The 15,523-nt window shown below is 38.7% G+C and overlaps 1 protein-coding gene and 1 long non-coding RNA gene across 3 annotated transcripts in view; one reads left to right on the top strand and one right to left on the bottom strand.

Moving 5' to 3' along the window:
- bcl7a (BAF chromatin remodeling complex subunit BCL7A) overlaps window positions 1-9,769 on the bottom strand; it is a 35,264-nt gene extending 25,495 nt beyond the window's left edge. The window contains exons 1-2 of one of the 2 annotated variants that reach the window (XM_059988206.1): window positions 9,609-9,769; window positions 415-496 (exon numbers count right to left, since the gene is read on the bottom strand). In XM_059988206.1, the coding sequence (XP_059844189.1) occupies window positions 415-496; window positions 9,609-9,700 (174 nt within the window). In that variant the 5' untranslated portion in view covers window positions 9,701-9,769. The remainder of the gene's footprint in view (window positions 1-414; window positions 497-9,608) is intronic. The other variant, XM_059988207.1, reaches the window with a different exon arrangement.
- A 125-nt stretch (window positions 9,770-9,894) lies between these two features.
- Window positions 9,895-15,523, top strand: part of LOC132404141 (uncharacterized) — a 31,466-nt gene continuing 25,837 nt past the window's right edge. The window contains exons 1-2 of the long non-coding RNA XR_009515433.1: window positions 9,895-10,055; window positions 11,041-11,151. This is a non-coding gene — a long non-coding RNA (uncharacterized LOC132404141). The remainder of the gene's footprint in view (window positions 10,056-11,040; window positions 11,152-15,523) is intronic.

Genomic DNA, 15,523 nt, shown 5'->3' with positions numbered 1-15,523 from the left:
AACAAACACATGTCTAATGTCAGTCTTGTATAAGATTCATACATTTTGCTCAAAATATGTTCTGAACATTTCAGATTTCATTACAAAACTTAACCTTCCCCCATTCACAAAATTCTTAATTTTGTTTTAGCACATGGGTGGGAATACTGAAAATTATTATAACATGCTAACATTGTTACCCAGGAGTTCCATAAATCTTAATGACAAAATGCATTTTCCCAAATTTTCTAGATTCTTCCTCATCATATATATGAACATTCTTATATCAGAATTACATTTTCAACTACTGTTACACAAAGCAGCACCATTGTGAATAGACATAAAAAGCTGTCATGGCAATTCAATTTATTAACAACTATTTTAAATTAAATGCTTCTCTATTCTCCAATGCCTTTGTCTTAGATGTCAACTTACATCGTCAACTTTGGGTTCTGTTACGGGTACCCATTTGTAGATCCGTAGCGATGTGTCCCCAACAGTCACCCACTTCTTCTCCCTGTTTCAGGAAAGTAACAGATTGAAAATACAAATAGGAAACATTTCCATTTTCGTACTGATTTTACAGAATTATAAGAGCTGCAGCTATTCAATCTAAGTTGCCTTTAAAAATGAAAATAGTTTTGATAATATATACAGAAGTCCTAATGCAACAGATGCTTTAAACTTCAAGGAAGATTAACAGAATCAAAAACAATGAAAGAATCCAGAAAATTTTATATTAGACTTCAAATTAAGGCACATCAGCAATGTGGTCCTTATCCAACCCATTAAAAACAGATAAAACCAATCCAAATGACACGTTGGCCATCTCATTGACATTTGATGAACAGTCATCGTCTGGTTTGAAAGTTACCTATTAAAAAACAGTGACTTCTCCTAATATTTTTGGTATCATCCGTAATGAGAAGTTATACAAATTATCACTTTATGCTGATGACTTGCTGTTATATATTTCTGATCCTAATAGGTCTATTCCCGCTATTTTATCCTTGTTGGCTCAATTTGGTAGTTTTTCTGGTTATAAATTAAACTTAGATAAGAGTGAATTATTCCCCTTAAACGCGCAAACCTTATTGAATGACAGGATGCCATTTAAAGTTGTTACTGATAACTTTATCTATTTAGGTATAAAAATCACCAAGAAATATAAAGATTTATTTGGACTGAATTTTTTACCTATGCTTCATCAAATTCAACAACTTACTACAAGATGGTCTCCCTCATTTTTATCATTAGTTGGTCGGATTAATGCTATTAAAATGATGATTTTACCGAAATTTTTATATTTATTTCAAGCCTTACCAATTTTTATTCCTAAATCTTTTTTTGACAACATTGATTCAAAAATTTCCTCATTTGTGTGCAAAATAAAAACCCCAGGTTAAGCAAAAGGCAATTACAAAAATCTAAAAAAGATGGTGGTCTAGCTTTACCTAACTTTAGATTTTATTATTGGGCAAATAATATTCGTAACCTAACATATTGGAAACTAGATTTGGACTCACCATTGTGTCCACAGTGGGTAAATTTGGAATGTAGTGAGGTAAAGGGATATTCTATATTCTCCGTTCTTGGTTCTTTTCTTCCTGTTGATTTAGTTAAATTTAATAAACAGATATCTAATCCTGTTGTCAAACATACACTACGAATTTGGTTTCAATTTCGTAAATTTTTTAATCTGAAAAACTTTGTTCTTGACAGCCCTATTTTATTTAATTTTTTTTTCAAACCTTCATTGACAGATCAAGCTTTTAGCATATGGAAAAGGAAAGGTATAAAATGTTTTCGTGATCTTTTTTTTGAAGGTACTTTGATGTCTTTTGATCAACTTTCTAACAAATTTAAATTACCTAAATCTAATTTTTTTAGATACTTACAAATTAGAAATTTCTTACACAAAATTCTTCCATCTTTTCCCAATTCAACTCCATTGGATTTTTCAGATTTGATTTTCACCTTTAATCCCTGCCAGAAGGGATTAGTAGCTTTTATTTATAACATGATTATGAAGATACAACCAGAAATATCAGATAGAATTAAACAAGAATGGGAAAAAGAACTTCGATATAATATATCAACAGATAAATGGGAAAAAATTTTGCAAATGGTTAATTCCTCTTCTATATGTGCTCAACATGCTTTAATACAATTTAAAATTGTACATAGAGCTTATATGCCTAAAGATAAGCTTGCTCGATTCTACTCTCATATCAATCCTCAATGTGACAGATGTCACTTAGAAGTGGCTTCATTGACCCACATGTTTTGGTCTTGTCCCACTTTACATAACTATTGGAAGGACATTTTTGATGTAATTTCCTCAGTATGGAATATCGATTTACAACCTCATTTTATTACTGCAATTTTCGGTATGCCAAATGAAGATGGTAATCAGTTTTCCCCTTCAATCAGACGAATGATTGCTTTTGTAACATTAATTGCCAGAAGGTCTATATTACAAAACTGGAAAGAAGTAAATCCTCCTACCACATCTCAGTGGTTTTCTCAAACTATTTCTTATCTGAGTTTGGAAAAAATTAGAAGCACTATTTTTGACTCATCAATTAAATTTGAAGAAACCTGGGGACCGTTCATTCGACATTTTCATATGAATTAATTTGGCCTTCTTCAGATCCTTTCTCTACTTATTCTTGTTCCGGTATGAAGTTCCGGAGTTTTTTTCTTGACACTATCACATACTTATAAACTGTTGTTATTGCCCATGTTAGTTTAGTTTAGTATTTTTTTTCAATATATATTTTCAATTTTTTTTCTCTTTTGATGATTATTTTTGTTTTTTTTCATATATATTTATATAGACTTGATTGATTAATGTACCTTTTGTTGATTGATGTTTAATAGGATACTATTATCCTATTACTAATGTAATTTCAAGTCTATTGAATTTATAATCTATTCATTATCATGCTATGTTTTTTCTTATATATATATGAAATTTAATAAAAAGATTGAAAAAGATAGAAAGAAAAAACAGTGACTATAATTTCAAATGTCTGAACAGTTTCAAAGCATTCCAGACTGTCCAAGGTAAAACTGGTTTAAATCTCTTCTAAAATAAAAACTTTTACATTTAGAAGTCAATTTAGAAGTGACTATCTTGCTACTTTCTTTTTACTATAGCAGCTGCAATTGGAAATACTGCTCAACTAGCAATGAGGACAAAAAGCGAACAGAACTGCTTGGCAACAATGGCCGGTTCTAATTCAAGGTGATTCACCTATAAATGCTAAGTTTGACTCTACAAAGATGTCAGCCGATCCACCAAATATTACAAGCATTCTCTTTGGCAGAAGATCTTCTGCAACAGCTATGCCTTGCATCTCAGTTCCAGCATTTTCTTTCTCCAACTGTCATCCTTCATTTTTCTTTAAATTCAAGGCATACTAGTTATGATTAACTTGCATCTCAGACTGTGCAAAGAGCAATGACATCTTGTGGACAGTGTTTCCATTCTTTTAGTTCTCATGATCTCTCCTTGTGAGAGAATTATGGCATTTTCTCAGTTCTGAGGAAGAGACAATAACTGTAAACATTAACAGTTGCTCTTTAATGATACAGGACACCTAATCTGCTAAATATTCTCCGCATTTTATTTTTAACATCTAACTACATATCATTTATTTTTATCTTTGGATCATTGTTTTACTTAAAGACCAGTACATTTTTCTCAACTCCATATAATAACACAAAAAAAATAGAGCATTCAGACCGTTTCGCCTGCACGATTATTCAATAAGATCAATGACCAAGCCTCTCAGCCCCCTTGGATAGAGTTCCAAAGATCCACTAACCTTTGGGGGTCTTCTCAAATCTGTCCCCTATATTTTTTTTAGGACAATCCTGGTTTAGACATCAACCAAAGGAATCAGACAAGAGATTCTGCAGATGCTGGGAATCTTGAACAACATAAAATGCTGGAGGAACTCAGCAGGTCAGGCAGCATCTAAGGAAGGAAATAGACAGTCGACGTTTTGCGCTGAGACCCTTCATCAGGACTTATCCTTCTGTTAATCTAATCAAGCCACTAAAAAAAATTGTGCATCAATAAGATTACTCTCATTCTTCTATGCAAGAACAAAGCACTCTGCTCAACCTTTCCATACAGATAAATTTGCCATTCCAGAATTTTCTTAATATATTCAAAACCTTGAATAACCTTCCATTGTCCTCAAATTCTGACTAAAAATCTGTCACACACATTTAGCTTTATTATCACTTGTCATGGCAATTTCATTTTCAAACATCCCATAGTACATGGGCGCTTTATGTCTGTTCCCTTGTCCCATATTACTTTAGTCAATGTACTTTGTCCCTTTGCCTTGAAAATCTGTGTCAGTCCTAAATAAAGCTGCAGAAATTAAAGCTTTTGCAACAATATGTTTATGCATGTCATTTAAAAGCAAAACCCAGATAAATACACCAGACAAAATCCAATGGTAACATAAAATTAATTAATTCAAACTCAACCACTGAATACGATTTAAATGTACAAATAATTTTGCCTTTAAGGCATTAAATGTATCAGCACCATGACAGACCCTCGAACACAAAAAGGACTATTGCCAAATGTTCCTAATAACCAGCACATTCATTCCAAGTACAACTTTAAGGATACTATTATGCTATACTACATATAGCAATACTTCAAAAACAGATTTGAACCCGTGCATGCAACAGGCAGCTTACTGCCAAGTGTTAGGCATTAAATTATTAACAAGAGAAAATCTGCAGGTGCTGTAAATTAAAGCAATACATATACTATGCTGGAGAACTCAGCAGGCCAGGTAGCATCTAATGGAGAAGAGTTAACAGTTGATATTTCAAGCCGAGACCCTTCACTAGAACAGTCCTGATGAAGGGTCTCGGCTGGAAACATTGATCGTTTACATTTTTCCATAGAGGCTGCCTGGCCTGTTGAGTTACTCCAGTATTTTGTGTGCGTTGCTTAAATTATTATTAAAGCTTATAGTCCCTTCTACTATTAATTGGCACCAATTTAACAAAGCCTTGGGAGATGCAGATCCCTGTCCATTTGCTTTTTACTAATTTGTAAAAAGCCCAAATTCACTCCAAGTGACCTCACATCAATTAAGCTAAGCACTTTTCAAACAGGGAAGCCACAAATAGTTTCAAGCCAAAATGTCGACTGTCCATTTCCCTCCAGAGATGCTGTCTGAACCAGCATCTTGATGTAGCCTATGAAGGTGTATATAATGACAACAACGCAGGGAAATCTGGGAAACATTGGTACTTTTTGGGCCAAAGAGAATGCAAATACCATCCAGAATACACAAACTTACATTTTGAAAATGTTACATCTACTTGCTTAATTTTGCCATTTTCCTACTCTGTGCTACTCATATCTGGCAACTTACCCTGATTTCAGATTCAGTACTGCTGCCTTCTGGCACCAAAATGCCAGCCAGCAACAACCAAACAATTCTTAATGCATCTCTGCTTGGACAAAAGGTCACAACACATCAAAGAACATTAACCACTTCTTAGCTGAAAAAAAATCAAATTATGTATCCAGTTAGCCTTGTAATTAAGGATCATCAGTTCAACATTTAGATGTTTTTTCCCCAATCCTTAAAAAATGCCAGTTTGAGCTCAAGAGAAATAGTTTAGAAATAGTAACTGAAATGAATTTAATACTGTTCTTAAACTTTCACTATAATCAATCACAAATGCAGTGTGACTACAGAAAATGAAACCATGTTAGGCAAGATTAGTAAACTTGAAAAGTTAAGAGCTTCAAGGAATTCATCACTTATTTCACAAATTTGATGCAATAGACTAGGAAGTGTACCCTAAGTGCACTTTGATACTCTAGAAGGAACTAACAACAGCCAAATGAAAAGCAATTAAATGGAAAAGCGAGCTCAGACTGAAAATTAAAAGGTGCATAGACTGATTGAAACAATGAGGAGGTGGTAAACTTATGGAGGAACTCAAAGACAAGCTCATGCCAGTTTCCCTTAAAAGGCTTTGCACATACACACATGCAACAGTTCTGAATGACAGATCTCAGATGGCAGAAGGAACATAGCCTAGATATACCTTGAAATCATCTAAAAGTAGAAGCCAAAAAGACATGAAGGTTTCACCACATACAAATGGAGGAAGACAGGGAAATAACAAGAGATAGTCTTAGTAACTGTGTAGAAATGCAGCCATATCTCAGTGTCAAATACAATACTAAGATGAGAGGAACTGTCTGGTTAGGTTGCAGATGTTCCAGGGAGGAAAACAGAACAGAGCCTAGTCTGCCTAATGTTTATCTAAGAATATTAACATTCCTCCATCATATTTTCCTTTGTGAGTTAATCATAGCGCCAAGGGGCATAGTTTCAGAGTAAGTAGAATCAGTCATTCAAGACCAAGGAGGAATATATTCTCTCAGAAGGGTTGCAATTATTTAGAATTCTCTAGCACATAAAGCTATGGAGGCTAAATCACTGACTAGATTCAAGGCTCAGAGACGTATTTTTGGGCTACTGAGGAAGAAAAAGGTTATGGATAATTGGCAGAAAAGTGGAGTCGAGGCCAAGATTAGATTAGCTGTGATCTTACTTAATAGCAGAGCTGATACAAGAGTTTATATGGGATACCACTATTCACATTTCTTGTATATAAGATATTACTTCAAAATTGTAAATAATTCTATTTGCTCAAGACTACAGCTGATACTCAAGCCATTTTAAATTGTATACTGCTGATAAGCTAGCATAGTATAGAAGGGCCAAAGTGGACTTTAAACCATACAACGTAAAGGAAAAAGGACATCACTAGGTTCTAAAATCCAAAAATATTTATAAGAATAATCATAAGCAGTTTCTAGGTTTGAGGTCCCAGGAATGAAAGAAAGAAAAACAATGAAAACCACACTGCAGTGGCATGAAACAACAGAAATTAAACTTTTATGATGACATTAATTTTGGGTGGTCAGCTTACTGAAGTCAGTCAGAAAGGGGGTTGAATAAACTTGAGAACAAGGCATAATGTTCCTAAAAGCATTCAGTCCATATAATGACTTAATGGAGCTCACTTTAGGACTAATATAGAATTCATATTATGTTAATAGTAGTTAAATTAATGCAGGAACGTTTAAAAAGCCAAGCTTGTTTGCATGATTTTTTTTAAATGTGAAAAATCTTTTGACTTCTGAAAATTCTGTAGATTTATCTCCACTACCATCATAGGTGAAGGTGCAGCAATGAAGTGAAGTGAAAGGAAAGAATATGTTAACCCAGAAACTGCAGGTTTATTGATTTACAAAAAGCATGCAAATTAATTTGCATTGTATTCCAACTCAAGTACAACCAAATTACAATAATTGTTTGCAACATAGGTGCTCTTTAGCTGTAAAGGAAATGCAAAACCAAGATGACACTGCATTGCCTCTGACAGAAAATTGTCAGCAGAACATAATCACTAAGTTAATAACATTTGTAAAAGTAAAAAATCTTAAACGGAAACATACTGCACTGAAAGACTAAATTACAATATTAGCCTTCACTGGAATCAAAGAATCAAGAAACTCCCTTACAAAAAGGTATCTAACATGAGCTTTTTGGAACTCAAATGCTATAGACTCATAAATCACTAACTTCAAGAAAATGAACACTACAAACAAATCGAGAGATGGACCCACACACCATTGCACCTCCTAAAGAGTTTAATCAACATGGTGTTTGCTTTTGACACTAAACAAAAATGTTACCGGCTGAAGGCACATTGTTCTTTTCACTGCAATTTTGCACTGAAGTTAGCTGCAATCCTAGTTGGTATTAAAAATCTATTTCAAGTTGCACAGTTTTTCAAGTTAAATAGGAAAATACTACAATGGATCAATCCATTGACCAAAAATGCCACTGAACCACAGACCTGAAACATCACATTTAGTCTGTGTACTGTCTAATCTCAGACAGGGATTAGCTGCTTGGTCCACCCAGGGAAAGGATAAAAAGATCAACTACTAACCATTGGCAAAGGCCATTCAGTATCCAATACTGTACTAAAAAAAAGCATGATGGAAATATGCTGGGTAGTATCATACTCTGCATTACGTATTTCTTACACGAATACACCGACAACACGGAGTTTACTTTTAAACAATTATTAAACAATACCTTGAATAAAATCGAGGGGTATTTTGAAAGATAATTTAAGGCTTTTTAAAATGTCATATCAAATTAGATTATGGGAATATTTAAGATAGAACTCTATGCTGTGTCAACCTTAGCTCAGTTGCTACACTTTAGATGTCTCAATCATAACAGGGAAGGAAATCTAGCCCTGGGTAGACAGTTTCCATAGAACTATTTTAAAGATGGAAGTTATCCCAAGAATTCGGCCTAATATTTATGAAACTAATTATCTTTAAAATGTACTATAATGTTGCCGTCGGTGTGGAGTCTGTTAAAGGCAAATTGGCTGCTGCAATTCCACAGTAGCTGTATCAGAAATACTTATAATACTTAATATATATTTTAGCTTTTTGAAAGGAATAAACAAATGAAATCTTTATTGCACAAGCATCTGTCTCTTAAAACTGTCAAACATTTCTGGAATTAACTAAGTAAAAAAAAGTATTAAATGCCTATCAAAATTAAGGGAGACGGACAAACTGAACAATGAAGTGGATTAAATCTGTGTAAGAGGTCACTTCAGGACACTAAGACTAGCAATGTGAGTGGAACACGTGAATTTATGTTTATTATTTACAAGTTACTGAAATACTACAACGAATTATCTGCATTCAGAGTCCGTAAGGGGTTTTAAATATTAAATTTATCACGTCTGTGTCATGTCTAATTTTGCTCAAAGTTAAAAGAAAAGAATACACAGGACAAAGTTATACAAGAAAAAACATTTTTATTCGTGATTTTTCAATCCATTAAAATATATTTCCCAGTTAATACAATTATTTGTAATCTTCAGATCATGGAACCCAAGATATTAAATAAGTATATGATTTTCTAGTCATTCCTAAAATTGCAAAATATATTTGGTTTTGCATTCGGAAGATTGCAATCTGGCTGCAATCGCCATCCCCCACACTTCCTCCTACTTTCCTGCCCTCGCCCGCCACTGAAGTGCGCTCCAAAGCGCTAAATTTGAAAACCCTGACAGCAACAATAATAATAATAGAGCAATAAGAGGACTCTAGAGCGCCGTCGGTCGATTAAAGCGGCGACTCGGGGCCGGCCAGCCATACAAAGGCGGCTGTCCGCCCGCAGCCGGCACCGACTCGCACACACACACAAAGCAGCGAGAGCGGCTTCATGTGACTGCAGCGAAATGGATTCTGGGTTCAGCCGCTCGCCACAGCCGTGGGCGCTTTAAAGTCCTTTTCGCCCATTAATTCCAACTCGGCAGAGCCGCCGTCCGGTTGCGGGCGCGCCGAGAGCCGCGAAGCCGGGACGCGGGCTGGAAGATTGCCCCTTTAAAACCGGACTGCGCTCCCAACCCCGGCCATTCTCACATCTCCCTCCCCCCCCCCCCCCATCCTTCTCCGCCGACACGGAGACATCAAGGGACACGCCAGCCTTTTAAATCCATTTTTTTTGTTGTTTCCCCCTTACCATTTCCGTACTTTTTCGATAGCTGCCATGACCCGTTTGATGTCATCCTTCGCCCTACTCCTCGTCTCGGCCCGCACCGACCTGCCAGACATGCTGAATTGCAAAGAGGCGCCGGCACAAAGCAGCGAGCGAACGAACCTCTCCCCGCTCCAGAGCGCAACGCGCCTGCGCACTGCCCTCTTTGTCAGCGCTCGAGGAAGGAGACCCGCGTGAACAAAGGCAGCACCTATCGCGATATCGGGTTTCCGAAGCCCCGTCTTGCTCAGGGAGGTGGGGGGGGGGGGGGGAGAAGAAACTTTATTTTGAAACTTTTACTTTGTGCGGTTGATAGTTGCACACTGTTCTGAGCGCGGACTCGTCATCCTTAAAAAGATGTTTCCTACGCCTGCAGATTTAAACAATTAATCCACGGCGTGGCTCACGTATGCTAAGCGCAGATCAATCGAAGTAATTGAATTTGCTAAGGAGTAACGTGCGTTGAGAAATTAATTAAATATAAATCCGAATAAAGTTAAGATTTTAAAATATGTTAATAGAAACTAATTAACAGCCTTGAGCTCTCACAATCAGCACAAACGCTTTTAGAGCTTGCAGGGTCAATTGGAGGGCATTTAATTTTCAGAGGATAACTAGTTCTTCCTGCACAACCAGAAAATCGACGAGCATCAAGCGGCAAACAGACAATATAAGGAAGCCTTTGTTATTTATTTGACATAGCCCGCACCTTGTCTCTGCATCCCATGAGACAATATACTAGCTACCCGCACTTCATTGACCAGATCATCACTGCATGACAATGAGATAAAACAGAAAGTGCTAAAATCACACAGTAGTTTAGGCAGCATCTGTGAAAAGAGAAACGGTTTCTCTTCCTCAGGTCGAAGACCTTTCTTTTGAACTGGAAAAGCAAGCAAGCAAGTTAGTTTACAGTGGCAAAGAGAATATCTGCAGAAGGGTGAGGCTGTAGTGATGTGTTCTGGCTGGGCACATTGCAGACTTTCAGATTCAACAGCAAATTCGAGAATTTTGGGTATCTCACTTTCTCTTATTTATTACCGGAAGGGCTGGTTCTGATGTGGGTTATTCTGGTCTTTCGTGTAATATTGCCTCATCTGCTGCACCTTTCCCTGATCTGTATTTCACAGCATTTATGTTTGTTGTTTCCGCTCTTTTGACTTCTCTGATCAATATGTTGGCAGATGGCCTCATCAACATTTTATCACATGACCGCTGTAGCTTCACCCTTTTGGAGTTTACTTTATCCTAGCCATTTCCTGTCCATCTTCTCCTCTTCCATCAAGCCATGTTTCCAGTTGCTTCAGCCAAAACATTTACTCCATAGGCATTATTTGATCTGCATTTTATCAGCATTTTCTGTTTTTATTTCAGATTTCCAACTTCAAGTTTTTTTTAATATTCCTTTGTATTACAGTGAGTCCCGAATTATTCATTTCTGGCAAGTCTCCTGTCTTCCTTCACTTCTTTACGACCTGAAATGTTAAGAAAATGCTGGAACTACTGAGCAGATCTTGCAATATCTGTGGTAAGTGAAACAAAGCTAATGCTTATACTTCCCTAACAATGACAACATTAAAGCCTTTGTCTATAATGTACATAAAGAATTACACTACTACAAAATGGTAACCTAATGGTGTGACAGGCAATTATTACAAATTATTTTGCTCATCCAACATTAACATATACATCTTGTTCAATATAAAAATCTGCAGCATATAGCTGTATTGCAACATGTAACAGTTACCAGATGGAGCACAAGAACTCACATCAATGATTCCAATAACCAAAATGAAAATTTCAATATATGGTGTAGATAGTAAATAAGAATTTCAATATTTAAAGTACATTTCAACATTACCTGACTCAAAAATAATTGCCAGTAACTTTTATACCTCACTCACAACATATCCTAATCATTAAAAATGACTTACCACACGAGAGGCAACCTCCATATGTGGCACCTCCTCCAAAGATTTGTAGATTCAAAGTATATTTATTATCTAAATACGTATGAAGCACACAACCTTGAAAAATGTCTTCCCTGGATACTGTATAGACATGAAACAAAGCACCATTGAACCAACCCGTTCAAAGAAAAATATCAACCCCCCAATGCAAAAAAACACCCAAACGGTGACAAAAAAAAAACAAGCGAAACACACAGAATATAAAACACCTGGTCACAGCTTTTGGGCAATATCTCAATCAGGGCAGCCTGCCGATAACAAGCACTGAGCTCAAATGAAATATGCCTTTTGATTTTGTGTTTTAACTTGAACACACCAGAAACATGAATTTGAGTTCAAATCTACAAACGGTGTCAAATTAAACCTTGCTCCTGCACCATCCTCCAACAGTAGAGGGAGAGAGAGATCACTCGAATGCAAGAAGTGAGCAGGAGGGTGGGAGGGAGAGAGAGAGGGGGGGAGGAGAGGAGAGGGAGAGGGGGAGGGAGGGGGGATGGGGAGAGGAGAGAGAATGGGGAGGGGAAGAGAAGGGGAGGGGAAGAGGAGGGGAGGGGGCAGAGGGAGGGGGAGGGGAGGGGGCACAGGGAGGGGGAGAGAGGGAGGGGAGAAAGAGAGGGGGAGGGAGAGAGGGTTTGAGAGAGAGAGAGAGAGAGACTCCCTTGGTGAGTAAGAAATAAGCTGAGAAATCACTTGGGCCCTGAAACAATGAAAGCTCTTTTCCTCCCACAGATGTTGCTTGACCTGCCGAGTTCTTCCAGCAGGTTGTTTATTCTTCTAGTTTCCAACAGCTGTCCTCTCTTGTATCTCTACCTCTTTCACATCCTCTTCCCAATGGTGCCGTCACATTCTCAGGTTCTTAATTCCATCTCCATCGTTAATTCCATTCCTGCCACTTTGGCACTTGTTTCTGCACTACCTCAGACTGCACTATAACCTTTAGCCACTGTGCTCATTACAGTACTTTTTGTTATATTTATTGTTGCCATATACATGCTTACAGTCTGAGCTTCCTGACTAAGGAATTTAATTGCATCCTGCTGTGTACGGTAGACTAATCTCTGATTGCGCGGAAGTAACTGAAAGCATCTTGGCACTTTCACTTCCCCAAGTACTCAGGGTGTTGCACACTAACCACGGGCATCATCAACACTTCACTCATCCAGGTTGCCGTCTCCGCATGCTTCAAATCAGTCACCATCATCCCGGTACCAAAGAACCATACACCTTCTGAACTAAAGATCTTTCGTCTGATGGCACTGATGCCAATCGTCATGAGGTACTTTGAACGGTTGGTAATGGCACACATCAAAACTTCAGTCCTGCCACACTAGACACTCACCATTATGCTTACCAACAGAACCGCTCAACGACAGATGTCACAGCATCTGCCATGCACCTGGCCCTGACACAGCTAGAAAACACAGACAGGGGATTAGAGTGCTGTTTCTGGACTTCATTTCAGCATTCAACACTATTCTGGGTGACCAAACCCCTACTCCTCAGTCTGAGTACACCACTGTGCAAATTTTAAAGCATAATAAACTACAAATTCAAAAACTGAAATGCCAGCAGTTCAAAGGTATTCATTCCCCTTTGCTCAGTACTTAATTGAACCACCTCACACAGCTATTACAACCTGTAGTCTTTTTGGATAAGTCTCTATTAGCTTCGCACAGCATGATGGGGCAAGATTTGCCCATTCTTCCTTGTTAAAGTGCTCATACTGTGCCAGGTTAGTTTGAGAGCAACAGTGGACAACAATCTTGACATTTTGCCAGAGATGTTCAATCAGCTTAAGGCCAGAGCTCTGACTGAGCCACTAAAATACATCAATTTTCTTCATTTCAAGCCACACCATAGTTGCTCTAGAGGTGTGTTCTGGGCAGTTGTCCAGCTGATGTTTAAGCTTTCTGGCAGAGGCTAGCTGGGTTTTTATCCAGGATCTCTCTGTATTTAGTAGTTTTTATCTTCCCATCAAACTTGCTGCTGAAGAACATCCCCATAGTATGTTGCTACCTCCCCCATGCTTCATAGTAGGGATGGTGTAACCTGCTGATATGCAGTTTTAGATTTACTGCAAACTTACCGCTTAGTGGGATCATCAGTTGATCTGCCACCTGCCTTCAGGAGTTTCGGCCCGCTTATGATCAAGACCCCCTCGAGGTGGTGGGCCAGCAGTGCTAAAGCACCACCTCCCACTGGTGAGCTTAACAACTTGGCATCTGCCTCTATCAGAGTTGTTGGTCGCTTCCATCCATCAGATAGTCTACTCTTCAGGTATCTATGCAGCTACTGAAGGGTTTGCAAAAGATGGATACAAAAGATCAAAAGACACTGTCATCAATAAAACCCAGCTGGATTTGAGATCAGGCAGAAAGTGGTCAGCCTGTGTAGCAGTTCATGAGGCAGAGTCTAGATTGAAGCACAAGGAGACGGTTGGGGCTACCCAGCGAGGCCGCCCAGGACTTGGATGAACAACCCACAAGTGGTGGTCACCTTCTACAGGTAAGGAGCATCGTGAGCTTCTAACACAAGAAATATGAGAGGGAGAAGTGGAGAAGAAGTTAGCTAAAGCAGCTGGCCTGACCAAACAAGGGGCTTGGACCTGGTGGGAAAGTGTTGAACAACGACATCTATCTTGGAATGTTCTGTGGCAGATGGAACCGCTCCGCATTTCTATTCTATGCAGAGCAGCGTACGACCTGCTCCCAACACCTGCCACCCTCAGCAGCTGGTATGAAGATAAGACAGACAGGTGTGCTGCTTGTGGTGAGAAGGGAACACTTCAGCATATTTTGAGTGCGTGCAGAGTCAATCTTTCCAGCGGCATGTACACTTGGAGATACAACAATGTTCTCAAAGTTGTAACGGAAGCGGTTGAGCAGAGGGTACTGCAGCACAACTTATCTCATGCCCCATGCTGCACAGAACATCGCATATCATTTGTGAAAAAAGGCTCTAAGTCAAGGGTGTACAGCGCAGGCCCACGATCAAGCAAACTTCCTTCAGCCAATGGTTGGTGTGTCAAGGCCGACCTGGATCGGAAAGGCAGTTTCCCGGAGCAAATAGTTTTCATCACATTGTGTCCAGATATAATCGTCAGGTCTGACACCAGTACAGAAGTGGTTATTAGTGAACTCACGGTCCCCTGGGAAGACCACATCGATGAAGCCCATAAGCACAAATTAACCAAGTATGCAGAATTAAGATCAGAGTGCAGAGACAGAGGTGAAAGGTCTCATGCTATCCATTCGAAGTAGGGTGCCGTGGCTTTATTATGTTCACTTTCCATAAGGGGCTGCGTGACCTTGGCTTCACCAGAAAAGAGGTCAAGTCAACCAGCAGGGCTGTAGCTGAGGCAGCAGAGACAGGATCATCATGGGTGTGGATTAAGTACATTCAGAGGGGCAGATAGTCGGACAGTATATCCATCTTTTGCAAACCCTTCAGTAGCTGCATAGATACCTGAAGAGTAGACTATCTGTTGGATGGAAGCGACCAATAACTCTGAAAGAGGCAGATGCCAAGTTGTTAAGCTCACCAGTGGGAGGTGGCGCTTTAGTACTGCTGGCCCACCACCTCGAGGGAGTCTTGATCATAAGCGGGCCGAAACTCCTGAAGACAGGTGGCAGATCAACTGATGATCCCACTGGAGATAGCACAGGACAGTTAACATCTTAGTCCACGTGTATTTTTAATTCTTAATGAGGCCAAAATGTTCCACTTTAGTCTCATCCGACCACAAGACCTTCTTCCGCATCTTTGCAGTACCTTCTAAGTGATGCTTTGCAAAGCCAGGGGTTCAGTTCCTCCTTGCCACTTTTCAATCAATACTGCTTTTTGTGCAAGGCATTAGAGGTTGTGGAGCCACGAATTTCATCCCCAATTGCAGCCACTGACTTCTGTTGGCATCTCCGTAGCCTCTCTTAG

This window comes from Hypanus sabinus, chromosome 13, assembly GCF_030144855.1.
Source record: "Hypanus sabinus isolate sHypSab1 chromosome 13, sHypSab1.hap1, whole genome shotgun sequence".
In the NCBI taxonomy this organism is placed as follows: domain Eukaryota; kingdom Metazoa; phylum Chordata; class Chondrichthyes; order Myliobatiformes; family Dasyatidae; genus Hypanus; species Hypanus sabinus.
This window is presented reverse-complemented; position numbering and strand designations above follow the sequence as displayed.